The following is a 23,009-nucleotide window of genomic DNA, read 5'->3' as shown; positions in this document are numbered from 1 at the left end:
GCTGTCATGTATCTTACATTATTATATGTAACTGTATCCTAACTTGCTATACATGACTGTAATTAGATATGACCTGTAACCACCAGCATACCTTACCACCAGGGGTGCACTTGCAAGAGACAGGTATATAAGGACAGGTCTCAGGCAAGTGCAGCATTCCAGAGCTGTGAAATAAAAGTGCAGGTCCAGAGTGACCTTGACTTCACTACATGCCTCGTGTGAATCTGTACTGAGGGGACAGGACTTTACAGTGGCGATGAGTTACGGGATTACAGAATCCACAGAATGTCGAACAACGGATCGGATGAAAAGTACAATGCTGGAGACAATTGGGAGGACTTTATAGAAAGGCTCCAGCAAAGCTTTGTAACCAAAGACTGGTTAGGCGACGATAAGGCAGACAAGAGAAGAGCCCATCTCTTGACCAGCTGTGGCTCGAAAACATTTGCTTTAATGAAGGATCTGCTGGCACCTGAGAAACCAGCAAGCAAGTCGTTTGAAGAATTGAGCACACTGGTAAGAGACCACCTGAAGCCAGCGAGCAGCCTACACATGGCCAGACACAGGTTCTACAACTACAGACGCTGTGTGGGCCAGAGCATACCCGACTTCGTGGCGGAACTTCGGAGGTTGGCTAGTTTATGTGAGTTCTCCGATGAACTGAGGAGAGAAATGCTGAGAGACTTTTTCATTGAAGGAATAGGCCACGCAGCCATATTCCGAAAGCTCATAGAGACCAAGAACCTGACCTTAGAGGCAGCAGCACTGGTTGCACAGACATTCTTGGTAGGGAAAGAAGAAACGAGGTTGATTTACAATGCAGGTACGACAACTAACGAAATATCGGAACAAGAAGTTCACAGCATTAAACAAGCTGCTACCCCCACACACAGACAAAACCGGGAGAACAGGCTCTCGACAGCAGGCAGTGGCGCCAGAAGCCATCAAGGGCCACAGGAACGGCCGTTCACACCTCATCAACCCACAATGCGAGCAATCAACTACAAACTGAGAGAAGCTCAAGAGAGATCAGCCAGACGCAGCTCATTCTTTGGGAACACTTTGAACAATGGAACAGGTCTGTGCTGGAGGTGTGGGGGTGGGCACTCGTCAAGGGGATGTCGATTTCAGCAGGCTGTTTGCAGAAATTGTGAATATACAGGGCATTTGGCCCACATGTGCAAAAAAACAACATCTCGGCTGGTATACAAATCGGATGGGTTGGAAAGCGGACCAGAAGACGGTGGGGACAGTACCCGGGACACCGATGTACAGCGGGTCAACACGATCAATGGCTGCTGCTCCTACAACAGGACGCCTCCTATAATGATGAGGGTCCTACTCAACGGGATACCTGTCAACATGTAGCTGGATACGGGAGCGAGTCAATCTCTCATGGGCGCTCAACAATTTGAACAACTGTGGCCGCGTAAAAGAGACAGACCAAAACTCACAAGAGTCGACACCAAACTAAGGACCTATACCAAAGAAATCGTACCAGTCCTCGGCAGCGCCATGCTCTCTGTCACACACAAAGGGACAGTGAACCGACTTCCCCTGTGGATTGTCCCCGGAGACCCCCCAGCACTGCTGGGGAGAAGCTGGCTGGCAAAACTAAACTGGAAATGGGATGATGTCCATGCCATGTCATTAGAGGAATGGACCTCCTGCTCAACAGTTATAAAGCGATTTGAACATCTCTTTCAGCCAGGTGTGGGCACTTTCAAAGGGGCCAAAGTCAAAATCTACATCACACAGGATGCTAGACCGGTCCATCACAAGGCCAGAGCTGTAACTTATGTGATGAGGGAAAAGATTGAACACGAACTAGACAGGCTTCTGCGGGAAGGCATTATATCACCTGTGGAATTTAGCGACTGGGCAAGTCCCATCGTCCCAGTCATGAAGCCTGATGGATCCGTACGAATCTGTGGGGACTACAAATCTACCATAAACAGAGTCTCCCTACAGGACCAGTACCGCTGCCCAGAACGGAGGACTTATTTGCCACATTGGCTGGAGGTAAACTTTTCTCAAAACTAGACCTCACATCTGCGTATATGATGCAAGAATTGACTGAGGAATCCAAGCTACTCACCACCATCAACACACATCGAGGCCTTTTCATGTACAATTGATGCCCATTCGGCATCAGGTCGGCAGCTGCCATATTCCAGCGTAACATGGAGAGTCTGCTCAAGTCCATCCCGGGGACGGTTGTATTTCAAGACGACATACTTATCATGGGCAGGGACACCGACTCCCATCTCCGTAATTTGGAGGAAGTACTAAAGCGGTTGGATCGGGTAGGCCTACGAGTCAAGAAATCCAAGTACCTGTTTCTCGCACCCAAGGTTGAATTTTTGGGCAGAAGGATTGCCGCTGATGGAATCCGCCCAACAGAGTCCAAAACAGAAGCAATTCGCCTGGCATCCAGGCCCCGGAATGTCTCAGAACTGCGCGCCTTTCTCGGGCTACTCAATTACTTTGGAAACTTTATGCAGAACTTAAGCACGCTGCTGGAGCCTCTCCACGTGCTACTCAGGAAGGGGTGCGATTGGTTTTGGGGGGACACCCAGGAACGCGCCTTCAATAAGGCACGGAACCTTCTGTGTTCCAACAGTGTTTTGACTTTCTTTGACCCAGGTAAAAAGCTAGTTCTCACATGCGATGCGTCAGCGTATGGGGTCGGGTGCGTTTTGCAACATGTCAACAGTGCGGGCAAGTTACAACCCATAGCTTATGCCTCCAGGTCACTTTCGCGTGCGGAGCGCGGGTACGGAATGGTAGAGAAGGAGGCTCTCGCGTGCGTGTACGGTGTTAAAAAGATGCACCAATACCTTTTCGGGGCCAAGTTCGCGTTAGAAACTGACCACAAGCCCCTCACATCCCTCCTATCCGAGAGCAAGGCAATAAACGCCAACGCCTCGGCGCGAATTCAACGGTGGGCACTCATGCTGGCGTCCTATGACTATACCATAAGGCACAGACCAGGCACAGACAACTGTGCTGATGCGTTCAGCAGGCTACCCCTGGTGACCACGGAAGTGTCTGACGAACAGGACTGTGAGATAGTCATGGCAATCAATGCCTTTGAGTCCACAGGTTCGCCCATGATGGCTCGCCAAATCAGAGCCTGGATGGCCAGCGACCCCATCTTATCCTTAGTAAAAAGAAGTGTCCTAACCGGTGACTGGGCAGAGGCTCGCAATGCCTGCCCCGAGGAATTAAAATCCTTTCACAGGTGCATGCATGAGCTATCACTACAAGCAGACTGCCTGATGTGGGGCAGCCGAGTAGTCATGCCTCTGTGAGGCTGAGAGGCATTTGTCTGGGAGCTCCACCCCGAGCACCCGGGGATCGTTCTCATGAAGGCCATAGCCAGATCCCACGTTTGGTGGCCTGGTATTGACGCGGACTTGGAGCTCTGCGTCCGAAGGTGCACCATTTGTGCCCAACTCTGCAATGCCCCCAGGGAGACTCCACTGAGCCCCTGGCTCAGGCCTACCAAACCGTGGTCACGGGTGCACGGAGACTATGTGGGCCCATTCATGGGCAAAATGTTCCTCGTAGTTGTAGATGCATTTTCAAAGTGGATCGAATGCACCATTTTAAACTCGAGCACAACCTCCACCACTGTGGAGAGCCTCGCAACCATGTTTGCAACGCACGGAATCCCTGACATATTGGTCAGTGACAATGGTCCGTGCTTCACCAGCGCAGAATTCCAAGATTTTATAATTGACCACGGCATAAATCACGTCAAGATGGCACCGTTCAAGCCGGCCTCCAATGGCCAGGCGGAGAGAGCAGTGCAAATCATTAAACAAGGCATGCTTAAAATCCAAGGTCCCACGCTGCAGGGTCGCCTGTTGCGACTGCTGCTGGCATACAGATCTCGTCCGCACTCATTGACTGGGATCCCCCTCGCGCAACTGTTGATGAAAAGGACTTTAAAAACAAGGCTCTCATTAATCCTCCCAGACATGCACGAAATCGTTGAGGCAAAGTGCCGTAAGCTGACTGAGTACCATGACAGAAATTCGAGGGGGAGATGGAATGAGATAGGGGACAAAGTGTTTGTACTAAGCTATGGCAGGGGTCCCAAATGGCTTGCAGGGACAGTAACGGGCAAGGAAGGAAACAGGCTACTGGTAGTACAAATGGACAATGGCAAAAGCTGCCGGAGGCATGTAGACCAAGTCAAAAGCAGAATTACCAACAACACTGCGGAACCAGAGGCAGACTACAATGTGGAACTCGCACCACACCTGGTGGACATATAGAGGGAACAACCTGAGGAAAGGGCAATCCCAACAGACAGCCCAGGTGAGTCAACAACAATCACACCCATCGAAACAGACAGCCCAGGCGAGATACCAGCAACCACACCCAAAGAAAAACAGATACCAAGGCAAACAACTGAACCACAACTAAGACGCTCCACGCGAGAGCGTAGACCACCTGAGAGACTGAACTTATAAAGACAATAAGACCTTGTGGGAGGGTGATGTCATGTATCTTACATTATTATATGTAACTGTATCCCAACATGCTATACATGACTGTAATAAGATATGACCTGTAAACACCAGCATACCTTACCACCAGGGATGCACTTGCAAGAGACAGGTATATAAGCACAGGTCTCAGGCAAGTGCAGCATTCCAGAGCTGTGAAATAAAGGTGCAGGTCCAGAGTGACCTTGACTTCAATACATGCCTCGTGTGAATCTGTACTGAGGGGACAGGACTTTATAGACGCATTTAAGGGGAGGCTGGACAAGCATCTGAGGGAGAAGGGAATAGAGGGTTATGGTGATAGAGTTAGATGAAGAAAGACGGGAGGAGGCTGTGACAAAACAAAAGGATCTCTATTCTGCTCTCATCTCCATCCTCTGTCATCAATTGGCTTAACCTGCAGCACTTGATTTGTCGGTGAAGAATATTACTGAGTGGCTCAGTATATATATATATATATATATATATATGATCAGCTTCCCAGCCAGGGTGCGTCGGACTGGCTGGGCTGAATGGCATGTTTCTCTGTAATTCTTGAAAAGCTTTTCCATGAAGGACAGGTGCTGAGGCATGGTCCAACTGCTCGGAGCGTTCTGCGGCAGCCTGGCCAGACCCATCCTTCGCAACACCGGGGACAGATAGAATCTCAGCACGTACTGACACTTGGTGTTTGCGTACGAAGAGTGTAGGCACAGCTTGATGCAGCCGTTCGGAACGTCCTTTCCCCCCCTTGTCCAGAGATTTGTACATCGTGTCTCTGCGGACACGGTCCATTTTCGATCTCCAGGCGAAGTGGAAGACGGCCCGAGTGACTACCACGGCACAGGAGCAGGGTATGGGCCAGACCTGCACCACATACAACAACAGCGAGAGCACCTCACTCCTGATGACCAGGTTCTTTCCTGCAATGGAGAGTGAGCGCAGCTCCCACCATCCCAGTTTATGTTTCGCTTTCGCGATACGCTCCTTCCAGTTTTTGACGCACTCCCCATCCGCTCCGAACCATATTCCCAAAACCTTGAGGTAATCTGACTTCACGGTGAAGGGAATAAAGGATCGGTCGGCCCAGTTGCCAAAGAGCATGGCCTCGCTTTTGCTGCGATTGACCTTCGCTCCCGAGGCCAGTTCAAACTGGTCGCAGATTGTGAGCAATCTGCGGACCGACTGCGGATCCGAGCAAAAGACGGTGACATCGTCCATGTACAGGGAGGTCGTGACCTGAGTGCCTCTGCTGCCTGGGATTGTCACCCCTCTAATGCCTGCATCCTTCCTGATGGACCCGGCAAAGGGCTCGATACAGCACACAAACAAGACAGAGGAGAGGGGACAGCCTTGCCTGACTCCAGATCTGATCGGAAAGCTTTCAGTTTCCCACCCGTTGATTAGAACTGCACTACTGATGTCTGTGTAGAGCAGTGGGATCCAATTGCGGATACCCTCCCCAAACCCCATCTTGGAGAGCACGTCCATCGGGTACGTGTACGATATCCTGTCAAAGGCCTTCTCCTGGTCTAAGCTGATTAAGCAGGTGTCCACCCCCCTGTCCCGCATGTAGGCGATCGTATCCCTGAGTAGCGCCAGGCTATCAGAGATCTTCCTGCTGGGGACAGCGCAGGTCGGGTCCGGGTGAATCACCAGCTCAAGGGCAGACTTGACCCTGTTGGTGATGACCTTTGACAGGATCTTGTAGTCCACATTGAGCAGCGAAATGGGCCGCCAGTTTTTGATTTCCTCCCTCTCCCCCTTCTGCTTGTAGATGAGGGTGATGATGCCTTTCCTCATTGATTCTGACATGCTGCCGGCCAGAAGCATACCCCCGTACACTTCCAGCAGGTCTGGGCCCATCCAGTCCCACAGAGCCGAGTACAACTCAACCGGTAAGCCGTCGCTTCCGGGAGTTTTACTCGTCGCGAGGGACCGGACGGCCTTTGTCATCTCGTCCAGAGTTAACGGGTGGTCCAGACTCTCCCTCTCGCTGTCGTCTAGGACCTCCGTGATAGACGACAGGAATGACTGGGAGGTCGCGCGGTCTGTGGGCTTGACGTCGTACAGCCTGGCATAGAAGGATTTGCTGATCCTAAGCATGTCAGGCTGCGAAAACGTCACAGAACCGTCTTCTCCCTTTAGGCTGGTGATCACAGAGCTCCCCCTGTGTACCTTTTGGAAGAAGAAGCGCGAACACATCTCATCCTGCTCGATGGAGCGGACTCTGGAGCAGAAGATGATTTTGGAGGACTCTGAGGCAAAGAGCGAGGCTTGCTGGCCCTTCACCTCTTCGAGTTCCTCCGCGACATCAACCCCCATCGACTGCAGCAGGAGCAGGTTTTGCATATTCGTCTGGAGTTGGGACAATTCCCTCTGTCTCCCTCTCGCCTCCTGAACACCTTTGAGGATGAAGAACCTCTTGATGTTTGTCTTGATTGTTTCCCACCAGTGCATTGGGGAATCGCAGAGGGGTTTTACGGTTCTGCAACCTTTGTAATCCCTCTTGAGTTCCTCAACGTTTTCCGGGGTCAACAGTTTCACGTTCAGCTTCCATATCCCTCTGCCAACTTTCTGGTTTTCCTGTGGGCAACAGTTGGCCAGTAGGAGGCAGTGGTCAGAGAAGAACACCGGCATGATGTCGGTGGATCTGACCTTGAGCGCGTGGGACACAAACAGGAAGTCTATTCTGGGACGGACGGACCCGTCTGGTCTCGACCAGGTGTATCTGCGCGGTGCTCCGTCTGCAGGGTTGCTGAAGACGTCACACAGCTTGGCGTCTTTTACCGCGTCCATCAGGAGTCTGGACGTGGCGTCCAGTTTGCTGTCGGCTCTGCTGGATCGTCCAGCCGCATCGATGATGCAGTTGAAGTCACCGCCCAGAACGACCGGCCCTGATGTCGCCAGCAGCAGTGGGAGCTGCTGGAGGAGGGCCAGCCGCTCGTTTCTGGGAGGCGAGGCATACACGTTAATTAGCCTCAGAGGAACATTTTTATACAATACATCTGCTACGAGGAGGCGGCCGCCCACCACCTCCTTAACTTGGGTGATTATCAAGTGGCCTTCCCGCAGCAGAATGCCCAGGTCAGAGGAACGGCAGTCGTTGCCTCCTGACCAGACGGATGGTCCATGGGCCCACCATCGCGACTACTGCCGGTAACTGCTGAAGTGCGGCAGGCCGCACTCCTGTAAGAATAGCAGGTCAGTGTTGACCTTGGCGAGGTACCCCAAGGTGGAAACACATCGCGTAGTTGACTTAATGCTACGCACGGTAATGGTTGCAATCTTTAAACCCATTATTAAATTGGTGATTACAATCCAAAAATGATGTTTCGAACACGCAGTCCTTTGGCCCTGTGGCCTGTTCCCGTAGACATAGGTTAACTTCAAACTTTTCGACTGCACCTTGGCTGAGATATGGGTTGTCCTCGGCCTTGGGGATGGTTCGACCAGGGGACGTCAGCAGTGTGGACGGGGGAGGGGTCCCCCATGTCAACTGGGCTGCCCTCGCCTGGTCACGGTTGTTCCTTGTGTGCATCCCCTGTGGTGTCGTCGCTCACAGTGTTCTGGAGTGGGGGTGCATCTGTCGGCTTCGTCGCTGCCAGAGATCCGGAGCAGGGGGGGCTGCATCGGTGACATCACTGCTCCCGGGGTCCCGGAGCTGGGCTCCGCTGGTCGCATTGGCGTGTTGCCTCTTCTTCTGCTGGTGGTAGTGAGGGCTTTTGCCTCGCCCTTCGTCATCGGATGAGCTGCAGCCACTGCTGTCCGTCGTGGACTCTCGCCGTCTTTTGCCTCTCGTTTCAGCAGGAGGCCCCTTTTTCCTTTGACTTGCCTTCTTCTTCTTGACGAGCTGCCATTCCTGTTTTCCTGCTGCTTCTCCTGCCTCCTCTTCCATGGACACGGTGTCTCGGGGGGGGAAGGAGTTTCACTGCTGGGTGTTAGTGTCTGGCGGCTTGCCCTGGCAGACTTCACTTCCTCCTCTCGGTCAGTGTCGACTCGGGCAGTGGTTTGTTCGCACCGTGTCTTGGAGAGGAGGGAGGTGTCTGTCATGTATCTTACATTATTATATATAACTGTATCCTAACATGCTATACATGACTGTAATAAGATATGACCTGTAACCACCAGCATACCTTACCACCAGGGGTGCACTTGCAAGAGACGGGAATATAAGGGCAGGTCTCAGGCAAGTACAGCATTCCAGAGCTGTGAAATAAAAGGTGCAGGTCCAGAGTGACCTTGACTTCACGACATGCCTCGTGTGAATCTGTACTGAGGGGACAGGACTTTACAGTGTCGGTCTCCTCTGGGGCGTTGCACTCCTCAGCTTTCTCCTCACGCGTCACCATGTTCTTTGCCGCCTGCGCAGAGCTGAAATTGCGCTTGGGGCAGGCCTTGTACAGGTGTCCAGCCTGACCACAAAGGTTGCAGCACTTGCTCTCTTTGCAGTCCTTTGTCTGGTGTCCTTCCTTCTGGCAGTTGCGGCAAATGATTGCTTTGCAGCTTGCCGCCACGTGGCCTGCTTCCCCGCAGGTCCGGCACGCGTTGGGTTGTCCGGCGTACACCATGTAGCCCCGACTTCCTCCGATGGCGAAGCTGGAGGGCGGGGTGGGTGCAGGATGGTTCCGCTGGGGTCCACTTTCAAGGTGACCTGGATCTGGCGCTTGCTGGTCCAAATCCCGTGGAAATCCTTCAGGTCGATGCTGCTTCCTGCCCCATCGACATACCTGGCGAGGAATGTCAGCACATCAATGACCGGGATGTGGGGGTTGTACGTGTGCACTGTGATGGTGCGTTTCCTCTGCGATGGGAGGGTGAACAGTGGTTCCCAAGTCAGCATTGACCGCAGTGGTTCACTCGCCTCCTTCAATCCCTTCAGGAACTTCAGGCATTGGGCGACGGTTCTGAAGGTTGCATCAAAGTAACCTCTCTTCGGGATGTCCTGCAAGGCGAAGACATCAGCGACTTTCATGCCACAGGTTTCAGGCAGGATTTTCTTCACGAAGAGGTCCCGGTTGATCGTTGTCTGTCCTTCCACTTTCTCACTTGGATGATGTTTCAGACGCCCTGGTTCGCCGTTCAGTTGGCCGTCATCCGGGTTGCAGATTCCTCCTTTCGTCTTGTATTTTGGCTGAAGCCTTCAATCTATCAAGAAAAACACTTTTGACCACAAGACCATAAAACAGTGGTCAGCACGCCATGTGCTGGATGCCCTATAAAAGAAGGTGATGATGGATCCTGTCGGACGGTTCCCCGAGCAGACTGTCGAACTCGTTTGGCAGAATGTCTCATCGCCAGAACTTTCACACAAGCACCAAGACGTAGCTTGGTTGGCGGTGAGAAGGGCCCGACCAATCAGATCCTTCATGCACAGCCGGGGTTTCAGAGACACGGCACTCTGCCCCTGTGTCGGCTGCGGTGCGGACGAGACTGTCACCCATCTCCTTTGGGACTGCCCCTTCACAAGGCAGGTCTGGAAGGAGATGCAGTGGTTGCTGTCGAGGTTCATCCCGAGCAGCTCCGTAACACAGGACTCTGTGTTCTACGGACTGTTCCCAGGGACACACGCCAAGACAGACATCATCTGCTGCTGGAGGGCCATCAACTCGGTGAAAGACGCACTTTGGTCTTGCTGAAATTTGCTGGTCTTCCAGAGCAAGGAGATATCCACGTCTGCGTGTTGCAGACTGGCGCAATCCAAAATCCAGGAGTACGTGCTGAGGGACGCACTAAAAATTGGTGCAGTCGCCGCAAAGGCACAGTGGGGAAGAGCCACAGTTTAAAGCCCTTCCGCCACAGTAAACTCAGGGGCTGGAATCAGTATAAAACTCCCCTCGGGCTGTACTTGTAAACCTTTGTATACATAGAGCACCATGATCTGAACACACCTATGCAGTGCCATGTATAATGCAAGTTCAGCAACTGTTTAGTAATGTATGTTGTAAAAAAATGTAACTGTATCCTCACCCCTTCCGTGTACTGTATAGTGCCACATGTAACGTAATTTGGTGACTGTATTACAATGTATCCTGGATTGTACCGAATTGTACCCTGAAATGTAAAGCAATCAAATGTATTGAACGGAACTGCCATCAGCATCCAAATGTACTGAACTGTCTAACAATGTATCGTGCAAATTTTTATATGAATAAATATATATTTTGAAATATAAAAAAGTATATCTTATGTAACCCTCCCTATCTCTTTAATCTCCTCCAGCCCCTACAACCTTCCCTATCTCTGTAACCTCCTCCAGCCCTACAACCCTCCCTATCTCTGTAACCTCCTCCAGCCCTACAACCCTCCCTATCTCTGTAACCTCCTCCAGCCCTACAACCCCCCCTATCTCTGTAACCCCCTCCAGCCCTACAACTGTCCCTATCTCTGTAATCCCCTCCAGCCCCTACAACCCTCCCTATCTCTGTAACCTCCTCCAGCCCCGACAACCCTCCCTATCTCTGTAACCTCCTCCAGCCCTACAACCCCCCCTATCTCTGTAACCCCCTCCAGCCCTACAACTGTCCCTATCTCTGTAATCCCCTCCAGCCCCTACAAACCTCCCTATCTCTGTAACCTTCTCCAGCCCCGACAACCCTCCCTATCTCTGTAACCTCCTTCAGCCCTACAACCCTCTGGGATCTCTGCGCTCCTCCAATTCTGGCCCCATGCGCATCCCACGATTTCTATCGCTCCACCATCGGTGGCCGTGCCTTCAGTTCTGAATTCCCTCCCTAAACCTTTCCGGCGCTGTGTCCCTTTAAGATGCTCCTTCAAACCTTCGCTTTTGATCAAGCTTTTGGTCACCAGTTCTACTATCTACTTAGGTGCATTAGTTTCGAAATTTAGTTTGATAATCACTCCTGTCAAACGCCTTGGGACGTTTCGCTAAGTTAAAGGCTTTATTGATGCATGTTGTTCTTGTCAGGACAGGCAAAAAAAAGGCAGCAGGATTTGTGGACCGGCTTAAGAAGCAGTGGGGGAGTGCTAACACATGAAGGAGGACAGCAGATGGAATGGCCAGCAGTTCCTTTTTAACCCATGTTTCTATAGCAACTGTTTCCTGTATCGCCCGACTGTGACTCTCACCGGATGCTTACAGTTGAAGTAACGCAGATTATTTCAATGGGCGTGGCTACGTGGGCAGCCTCTGAATCAGAAGATCACGGACTCAAGTCCAACTTCAGAGACTCGAGCCCCATAATCCAGGCCGACACTACCCCCGGTACTGAGGGAGCGCCGCACTGTTGGAGGGACAGTCCTGAGGGAGCGCCGCACTGTCGGAGGGACAGTCCTGAGGGAGCGCCGCACTGTCGGAGGGGCAGTACTGAGGGATTGCTGCACTGTGAGAGGGACAGTACTGAGGGAGCACTGCACTGTCGGAGGGACAGTCCTGAGGGAGCGCCGCACTGTCGGAGGTGCAGTACTGAGGGAGCGCTGCACTGTTGGAGGGACAGTCCTGAGGGAGCGCTGCACTGTCGGAGGGACAGTCCTGAGGGAGCGCCGCACTGTCGGAGGGGCAGTACTGAGGGAGCGCCGCACTGTCGGAGGGGCAGGACTGAGAGAGCGCCGCACTGTCGGAGGGTCAGTACCGAGAGAGTGCTGCACTGTCGGAGGGTCAGTACTCAGAGAGTGCTGCTCTGTCGGAAGGGCAGTACTGAGGGAGTGCTGCACCGTTGGAGGGGCAGTACTGAGGGAGTGCTGCACTGTCGGAGGGGCAGTACTGAGGGAGCGCTGCACTGTCGGAGGGGCAGTACTGAGGGAGTGCTGCACTGTCGGAGGGGCAGTACTGAGGGAGTGCTGCACCGTTGGAGGGGCAGTACTGAGGGAGTGCTGCACTGTCGGAGGGGCAGTACTGAGGGAGCGCTGCACTGTCGGAGGGGCAGTACTGAGGGAGCGCTGCACTGTGGGAGGGGCAGTACTGAGGGAGTGCTGCACTGTCAGAAGAGCAGTACTGAGGGAGCGCTGCACTACCGGAGGGGCAGTACTGAGGAAGCTCTGCACTGTAGGAGGGGCAGTTCTGAGGGAGCGCTGCACTGTGGGAGGGGCAGTACTGAGGGAGCACTGCACTGTCGGAGGGGCAGTACTGAGGGAGCGCTGCACTGTTGGAAGAGCAGTAATGAGGGTGCGTCGCACTGTAGGAGAGGCAGTACTGAGGGAGCGCTGCACTGTCGGATGAGCAGTACTAATCGAGGGGTTCGGGGGGTTTATATATAAAATAACAGATACCCGGGAGTGAGTTACAGGCTGGAATCTAATCGAGGGGTCTGAATATTTCTAGTGTTGGACTAATTTTTACAATTTTTATTCATTAGGCACTAAGAATCGCCAACAATGAAGTCAGAAATGGATTATCATCACATCATCGTAACTGATGACAGAGCAGCAGGGGTAAAAATATTAAGATCAAACGGCAAAAATGCTATTAAAGGGACATCCCTTCACACTCGGGCTCACACACACTGAAATCACTATTAAAGGGGACATTCCTTCACACTCGGGCTCACACACACTGAAATCACTATTAAAGGGGTGTTCCTTCACACTCGGACTCACACACACTGAAATCACTATTAAAGGGGTGTTCCTTCAAACTCGGGCTCAGACACACTGAAATCACTATTGAAGGGAACATTCCTTTACACTCAGGCTCACACACACTGAAATCACTATTAAAGGGGTGTTCCTTCACACTCGGGCTCACACACACTGAAATCACTATTAAAGGGGTGTTCCTTCACACTCGGGCTCACACACACTGAAATCACTATTAAAGGAGTGTTCCTTCACACTCGTGCTCACACACACTGAAATCACTATTAAAGGGGACATTTTTTCACACGGGCTCACACTCACTGAAATCACAATTAAAGGGGTCATTCCTTCACACTCTGGCTCACACACACTGAAATCACTATTAAAGGGGACATTCCTTCACACTCGGGCTCACACACACTGAAATCACTATTAAAGGGGTGTTCCTTTACATTTGGGCTCACACACACTGAAATCACTATTAAAGGGGTGTTCCTTCACACTCGGACTCACACACACTGAAATCACTATTAAAAAAGTGTCCCTTCACACTCGGGCTCACACACACTGAAAGCACTATTAAAGGGACATTCCTTCACACTCGGGTTCACACACACTGAAATCACTATTAAAGGGGACATTCCTTCACACTCGGGCTCACACACACTGAAATCACTATTAAAGGGGACATTCCTTCACACTCGGGCTCACACACACTGAAATCACTATTAAATGGGTGTTCCTTCACACTCGGGCTCACACACACTGAAATCACTATTAAAGGGATATTCCTTCACACTCGGACTCACACACACTAAAATCACTATTAAAGGGGTGTTCCATCACACTCGGGCTCACACACACTGAAATTACTATTAAATGGGTGTTCCTTCACACTCGGGCTCACACACACTGAAATCACTATTAAAGGGGTTTTCCTCACACTCGGGCTCACACACATTGGAATCACTATCAAAGGGGACATTCCTTCACACTCGGGCTCACACACACTGAAATCACTATTAAATGGGACATTCCTTCACACTCGGGCTCACACACATTGAAATCACTATTAAAGGGGTGTTCCTTCACACTCGGACTCACACACACTGAAATCACTATTAAAGGGGATATTCATTCACACTCGGGCTCACACACACTGAAATCACTATTAAAGGGGACATCCCTTCACACTCGGGCTCACAGACACTGAAATCACTATTAAAGGGGACATTCCTTCACACTCGGGCTCACACACACTGAAATCACTATTAAAGGGGACATTCCTTCACACTCGGGCTCACACACATTGAAATCACTATTAAAGGAGACAATCCTTCACACTCGGGCTCACACACACTGAAATCACTATTAAAGGAGCGTTCCTTCACACTCGTGCTCACACACACTGAAATCACTATTAAAGGAGTGTTCCTTCACACTCGGACTCACACACACTGAAATCACAATTAAAGGAGTGTTCCTTCACACTCGGACACACACACACTGAAATCACTATTAAAGGGGACATTACTTCACACTCGGGCTCACACACACTGAAATCACAATTAAAAGGGACATCCCTTCACACTCGGGCTCACACACACTGAAATCACTATTAAAGGGGACATTCCTTCACACTCGGGCTCACACACACTGAAATCACTATTAAAGGGGACTTCTCTTCACACTCGGGCTCACACACACTGAAATCACTATTAAAGGGGACATTCCTTCACACTCGGGCTCACACACACTGAAATCACTATTAAAGGGGAATTTCCTTCACACACAGGCTCACACACACTGAAATCACTATTAGAGGAGTGTTCCTTCACACTCGGGCTCACACACACTGAAATCACAATTAAAAGGGACATCCCTTCACACTCGGGCTCACACACACTGATATCACTATTAAAGGGGACATTCCTTCACACTCGGGCTCACACACACTGAAATCACTATTAAAGGGGACTTCTCTTCACACTCGGGCTCACACACACTGAAATCACTATTAAAGGGGACATTCCTTCACACTCGGGCTCACACACACTGAAATCACTATTAAAGGGGACATTCCTTCACACACAGGCTCACACACACTGAAATCACTATTAGAGGAGTGTTCCTTCACACTCGGACTCACACACACTGAAATCACTATTAAAGGGGACATTCCTTCACACTCGGGCTCACACACACTGAAATCACTATTAAAGGGGACATTCCTTCACACTCGGGCTCACACACACTGAAATCACTATTAAAGGGGACTTCTCTTCACACTCGGGCTCACACACACTGAAATCACTATTAAATGGGTGTTCCTTCACACTCGGGCTCACACACACTGAAATCACTATTAAAGGGATATTCCTTCACACTCGGGCTCACACACACTGAAATCACTATTAAAGGAGTGTTCCTTCACACTCGTGCTCACACACACTGAAATCACTATTAAAGGGGACATTTTTTCACACGGGCTCACACTCACTGAAATCACAATTAAAGGGGTCATTCCTTCACACTCTGGCTCACACACACTGAAATCACTATTAAAGGGGACATTCCTTCACACTCGGGCTCACACACACTGAAATCACTATTAAAGGGGTGTTCCTTCACATTTGGGCTCACACACACTGAAATCACTATTAAAGGGGTGTTCCTTCACACTCGGACTCACACACACTGAAATCACTATTAAAAAAGTGTCCCTTCACACTCGGACTCACACACACTAAAATCACTATTAAAGGGGTGTTCCATCACACTCGGGCTCACACACACTGAAATTACTATTAAATGGGTGTTCCTTCACACTCGGGCTCACACACACTGAAATCACTATTAAAGGGGTTTTCCTCACACTCGGGCTCACACACATTGGAATCACTATCAAAGGGGACATTCCTTCACACTCGGGCTCACACACACTGAAATCACTATTAAATGGGACATTCCTTCACACTCGGGCTCACACACATTGAAATCACTATTAAAGGGGACATTCCTTCACACTCGGGCTCACACACACTGAAATCACTATTAAATGGGACATTCCTTCACACTCGGGCTCACACACATTGAAATCACTATTAAAGGGGACATTCCTTCACACTCAGGCTCACACACATTGAAATCACTATTAAAGGGGTGTTCCTTCACACTCGGACTCACACACACTGAAATCACTATTAAAGGAGACATTCCTTCACACTCGGGCTCACACACACTGAAATCACTATTAAAGGGGTGTTCCTTCACACTCGGACTCACACACACTGAAATCACTATTAAAGGGGATATTCATTCACACTCGGGCTCACACACACTGAAATCACTATTAAAGGGGACATCCCTTCACACTCGGGCTCACACACACTGAAATCACTATTAAAGGGGAATTTCTTTCACACTCGGGCTCACACACACTGAAATCACTATTAAAGGGGACATTCCTTCACACTCGGGCTCACACACATTGAAATCACTATTAAAGGAGACATTCCTTCACACTCGGGCTCACACACACTGAAATCACTATTAAAGGAGCGTTCCTTCACACTCGTGCTCACACACACTGAAATCACTATTAAAGGAGTGTTCCTTCACACTCGGACTCACACACACTGAAATCACAATTAAAGGAGTGTTCCTTCACACTCGGACACACACACACTGAAATCACTATTAAAGGGGACATTACTTCACACTCGGGCTCACACACACTGAAATCACAATTAAAAGGGACATCCCTTCACACTCGGGCTCACACACACTGAAATCACTATTAAAGGGGACATTCCTTCACACTCGGGCTCACACACACTGAAATCACTATTAAAGGGGACTTCTCTTCACACTCGGGCTCACACACACTGAAATCACTATTAAAGGGGACATTCCTTCACACTCGGGCTCACACACACTGAAATCACTATTAAAGGGGACATTCCTTCACACACAGGCTCACACACACTGAAATCACTATTAGAGGAGTGTTCCTTCACACTCGGGCTCACACACACTGAAATCACAATTAAAAGGGACATCCCTTCACACTCGGGCTCACACACACTGAAATCACTATTAAAGGGGACATTCCTTCACACTCGGGCTCACACACACTGAAATCACTATTAAAGGGGACTTCTCTTCACACTCGGGCTCACACACACTGAAATCACTATTAAAGGGGACATTCCTTCACACTCGGGCTCACACACACTGAAATCACTATTAAAGGGGACATTCCTTCACACACAGGCTCACACACACTGAAATCACTATTAGAGGAGTGTTCCTTCACACTCGGACTCACACACACTGAAATCACTATTAAAGGGGACATTCCTTCACACTCGGGCTCACACACACTGAAATCACTATTAAAGGGGACATTCCTTCACACTCGGGCTCACACACACTGAAATCACTATTAAAGGGGACTTCTCTTCACACTCGGGCTCACACACACTGAAATCACTATTAAATGGGTGTTCCTTCACACTCGGGCTCACACACACTGAAATCACTATTAAAGGGATATTCCTTCACACTCGGGCTCACACACACTGAAATCACTATTAAAGGAGTGTTCCTTCACACTCGTGCTCACACACACTGAAATCACTATTAAAGGGGACATTTTTTCACACGGGCTCACACTCACTGAAATCACAATTAAAGGGGTCATTCCTTCACACTCTGGCTCACACACACTGAAATCACTATTAAAGGGGACATTCCTTCACACTCGGGCTCACACACACTGAAATCACTATTAAAGGGGTGTTCCTTCACACTCGGACTCACACACACTGAAATCACTATTAAAAAAGTGTCCCTTCACACTCGGGCTCACACACACTGAAAGCACTATTAAAGGGACATTCCTTCACACTCGGGTTCACACACACTGAAATCACTATTAAAGGGGACATTCCTTCACACTCGGGCTCACACACACTGAAATCACTATTAAAGGGGACATTCCTTCACACTCGGGCTCACACACACTGAAATCACTATTAAATGGGTGTTCCTTCACACTCGGGCTCACACACACTGAAATCACTATTAAAGGGATATTCCTTCACACTCGGACTCACACACACTAAAATCACTATTAAAGGGGTGTTCCATCACACTCGGGCTCACACACACTGAAATTACTATTAAATGGGTGTTCCTTCACACTCGGGCTCACACACACTGAAATCACTATTAAAGGGGTTTTCCTCACACTCGGGCTCACACACATTGGAATCACTATCAAAGGGGACATTCCTTCACACTCGGGCTCACACACACTGAAATCACTATTAAATGGGACATTCCTTCACACTCGGGCTCACACACATTGAAATCACTATTAAAGGGGACATTCCTTCACACTCGGGCTCACACACACTGAAATCACTATTAAATGGGACATTCCTTCACACTCGGGCTCACACACATTGAAATCACTATTAAAGGGGACATTCCTTCACACTCAGGCTCACACACACTGAAATCACTATTAAAGGGGACATTCCTTCACACTCGGGCTCACACACATTGAAATCACTATTAAAGGGGACATTCCTTCACACTCGGGTTCACACACACTGAAATCACTATTAAAGGAGACATTCCTTCACACTCGGGCTCACACACACTGAAATCACTATTAAAGGGGTGTTCCTTCACACTCGGACTCACACACACTGAAATCACTATTAAAGGGGATATTCATTCACACTCGGGCTCACACACACTGAAATCACTATTAAAGGGGACATCCCTTCAATCTCGGGCTCACACACACTGAAATCACTATTAAAGGGGACATTCCTTCACACTCGGGCTCACACACACTGAAATCACTATTAAAGGGGACATTCCTTCACACTCGGGCTCACACACATTGAAATCACTATTAAAGGAGACATTCCTTCACACTCGGGCTCACACACACTGAAATCACTATTAAAGGAGCGTTCCTTCACACTCGTGCTCACACACACTGAAATCACTATTAAAGGAGTGTTCCTTCACACTCGGACTCACACACACTGAAATCACAATTAAAGGAGTGTTCCTTCACACTCGGACACACACACACTGAAATCACTATTAAAGGGGACATTACTTCACACTCGGGCTCACACACACTGAAATCACAATTAAAAGGGACATCCCTTCACACTCGGGCTCACACACACTGAAATCACTATTAAAGGGGACATTCCTTCACACTCGGGCTCACACACACTGAAATCACTATTAAAGGGGACTTCTCCTCACACTCGGGCTCACACACACTGAAATCACTATTAAAGGGGACATTCCTTCACACTCGGGCTCACACACACTGAAATCACTATTAAAGGGGACATTCCTTCACACACAGGCTCACACACACTGAAATCACTATTAGAGGAGTGTTCCTTCACACTCGGACTGACACACACTGAAATCACTATTAAATGGGTGTTCCTTCACACTCGGGCTCACACACACTGAAATCACTATTAAATGGGTGTTCCTTCACACTCGGGCTCACACACACTGAAATCACTATTAAAGGGATATTCCTTCACACTCGGACTCACACACACTGAAATCACTATTAAAGGGGTGTTCCATCACACTCGGGCTCACACACACTGAAATTACTATTAAATAGGTGTTCCTTCACACTCGGGCTCACACACACTGAAATCACTATTAAAGGGGTGTTCCTCACACTCGGGCTCTCACACATTGGAATCACTATCAAAGGGGACATTCCTTCACACTCGGGCTCACACACACTGAAATCACTATTAAATGGGACATTCCTTCACACTCAGGCTCACACACACTGAAATCACGATTCAAGGGGACATTCCTTCACACTCGGGCTCACACACACTGAAATCACTATTAAAGGGGTGTTCCTTCACACTCGGGCTCACACACACTGAAATCACTATTAAATGGGACATTCCTTCACACTCGGGCTCACACACATTGAAATCACTATTAAAGGGGACATTCCTTCACACTCAGGTTCACACACACTGAAATCACTATTAAAGGGGACATTCCTTCACACTCGGGCTCACACACACTGAAATCACTATTAAAGGGGACATTCCTTCACACTCGGGCTCACACACACTGAAATCACTATTAAAGGAGACATTCCTTCACACTCGGGCTCACACACACTGAAATCACTATTAAAGGGGTGTTCCTTCACACTCGGACTCACACACACTGAAATCACTATTGAAGGGGATATTCATTCACACTCGGGCTCACACACACTGAAATCACTATTAAAGGTGTGTTCCTTCACACTCGGGCTCACACACACTGAAATCACTATTAAAGGGGACATTCCTTCACACACAGGCTCACACACACTGAAATCACTATTAAAGGAGTGTTCCTTCACACTCGGACTCACACACACTGAAATCACTATTAAATGGGTGTTCCTTCACACTCGGGCTCACACACACTGAAATCACTATTAAATGGGTGTTCCTTCACACTCGGGCTCACACACACTGAAATCACTATTAAAGGGATATTCCTTCACACTCGGACTCACACACACTGAAATCACTATTAAAGGGGTGTTCCATCACACTCGGGCTCACACACACTGAAATTACTATTAAAGGGGTGTTCCTACACACTCGGGCTCACACACACCGAAATCACTATTAAAGGGGTGTTCCTCACACTCGGGCTCACACACATTGGAATCACTATCAAAGGGGACATTCCTTCACACTCGGGCTCACACACACTGAAATCACTATTAAATGGGACATTCCTTCACACTCGGGCTCACACACATTGAAATCACTATTAAAGGGGACATTCCTTCACACTCAGGCTCACACACACTGAAATCACTATTAAAGGGGACATTCCTTCACACTCGGGCTCACACACACTGAAATCACTATTAAAGGGGACATTCCTTCACACTCGGGCTCACACACACTGAAATCACTATTAAAGGAGACATTCCTTCACACTCGGGCTCACACACACTGAAATCACTATTAAAGGGGATATTCATTCACACTCGAACTCACACACACTGAAATCACTATTAAAGGGGTGTTCCTTCACACTCGGGCTCACACACACTGAAATCACTATTAAATGGGACATTCCTTCACACTCGGGCTCACACACATTGAAATCACTATTAAAGGGGACATTCCTTCACACTCAGGCTCACACACACTGAAATCACTATTAAAGGGGACATTCCTTCACACTCGGGCTCACACACACTGAAATCACGATTAAAGGGGACATTCCTTCACACTCGGGTTCACACACACTGAAATCACTATTAAAGGAGACATTCCTTCACACTCGGGCTCACACACACTGAAATCACTATTAAAGGGGTGTTCCTTCACACTCGGACTCACACACACTGAAATCACTATTAAAGGGGATATTCATTCACACTCGGGCTCACACACACTGAAATCACTATGAAAGGGGTGTTCCTTCACACTCCGCTCACACACACTGAAATCACTATTAAAGGGGACATTCCTTCACACTCGGGCTCACACACACTGAAATCACTATTAAAGGGGACATTCCTTCACACTCGGGCTCACACACATTGAAATCACTATTAAAGGAGACATTCCTTCACACTCGGGTTCGCACACACGGAAATCACTATTAAAGGAGCGTTCCTTCACACTCGTGCTCACACACACTGAAATCACTATTAAAGGAGTGTTCCTTCACACTCGGACTCACACACAATGAAATCACAATTAAAGGAGTGTTCCTTCACACTCGGACACACACACACTGAAATCACTATTAAAGGGGACATTACTTCACACTCGGGCTCACACACACTGAAATCACTATTAAAGGGGACATTCCTTCACACACAGGCTCACACACACTGAAATCACTATTAAAGGGGACATTCCTTCACACTCGGGCTCACACACACTGAAATCACTATTAAAGGGGACATTCCTTCACACACAGGCTCACACACACTGAAATCACTATTAAAGGAGTGTTCCTTCACACTCGGACTCACACACACAGAAATCACTATTAAATGGGTGTTCCTTCACACTCGGGCTCACACACACTGAAATCACGATTAAATGGGTGTTCCTTCACACTCGGGCTCACACACACTGAAATCACTATTAAAGGGATATTCCTTCACACTCGGACTCACACACACTGAAATCACTATTAAAGGGGTGTTCCATCACACTCGGGCTCACACACACTGAAATTACTATTAAATGGGTGTTCCTTCACACTCGGGCTCACACACACTGAAATCACTATTAAAGGGGTGTTCCTCACACTCGGGCTCTCACACATTGGAATCACTATCAAAGGGGACATTCCTTCACACTCGGGCTCACACACACTGAAATCACTATTAAATGGGACATTCCTTCACACTCAGGCTCACACACACTGAAATCACTATTAAAGGGGACATTCCTGCACACTCGGGCTCACACACACTGAAATCACTATTAAAGGGGACATTCCTTCACACTCGGGCTCACACACACTGAAATCACTATTAAAGGAGACATTCCTTCACACTCGGGCTCACACACACTGAAATCACTATTAAAGGGGTGTTCCTTCACACTCGGACTCACACACACTGAAATCACTATTAAAGGGGATATTCATTCACACTCGGGCTCACACACACTGAAATCACTATTAAAGGGGTGTTCCTTCACACTCGGGCTCACACACACTGAAATCACTATTAAATGGGACATTCCTTCACACTCGGGCTCACACACATTGAAATCACTATTAAAGGGGACATTCCTTCACACTCAGGCTCACACACACTGAAATCACTATTAAAGGGGACATTCCTTCACACTCGGGCTCACACACACTGAAATCACTATTAAAGGGGACATTCCTTCACACTCGGGTTCA

At 49.1% G+C, this 23,009-nt stretch overlaps 1 protein-coding gene across 1 annotated transcript in view; it reads left to right on the top strand.

The window, feature by feature from the left end:
* Positions 1 to 11,664: 11,664 nt before the first annotated feature.
* Positions 11,665 to 23,009, top strand: part of LOC139257508 (AMP deaminase 1-like) — a gene marked incomplete at its 3' end in the record, with an annotated part of 82,948 nt that continues 71,603 nt past the window's right edge. Inside the window, exons 1-2 of the mRNA XM_070874507.1 lie at positions 11,665 to 11,724; positions 12,815 to 12,890. Coding sequence (XP_070730608.1) covers positions 12,834 to 12,890 — 57 coding nt within the window. The remainder of the gene's footprint in view (positions 11,725 to 12,814; positions 12,891 to 23,009) is intronic.

The sequence above is a fragment of the Pristiophorus japonicus genome, unplaced genomic scaffold (assembly GCF_044704955.1).
Source record: "Pristiophorus japonicus isolate sPriJap1 unplaced genomic scaffold, sPriJap1.hap1 HAP1_SCAFFOLD_851, whole genome shotgun sequence".
Lineage (NCBI taxonomy): Eukaryota > Metazoa > Chordata > Chondrichthyes > Pristiophoridae > Pristiophorus > Pristiophorus japonicus.
The sequence above is the reverse complement of the archived record's forward strand: the minus strand, read 5'-3'. Positions and strand labels throughout refer to the sequence as shown.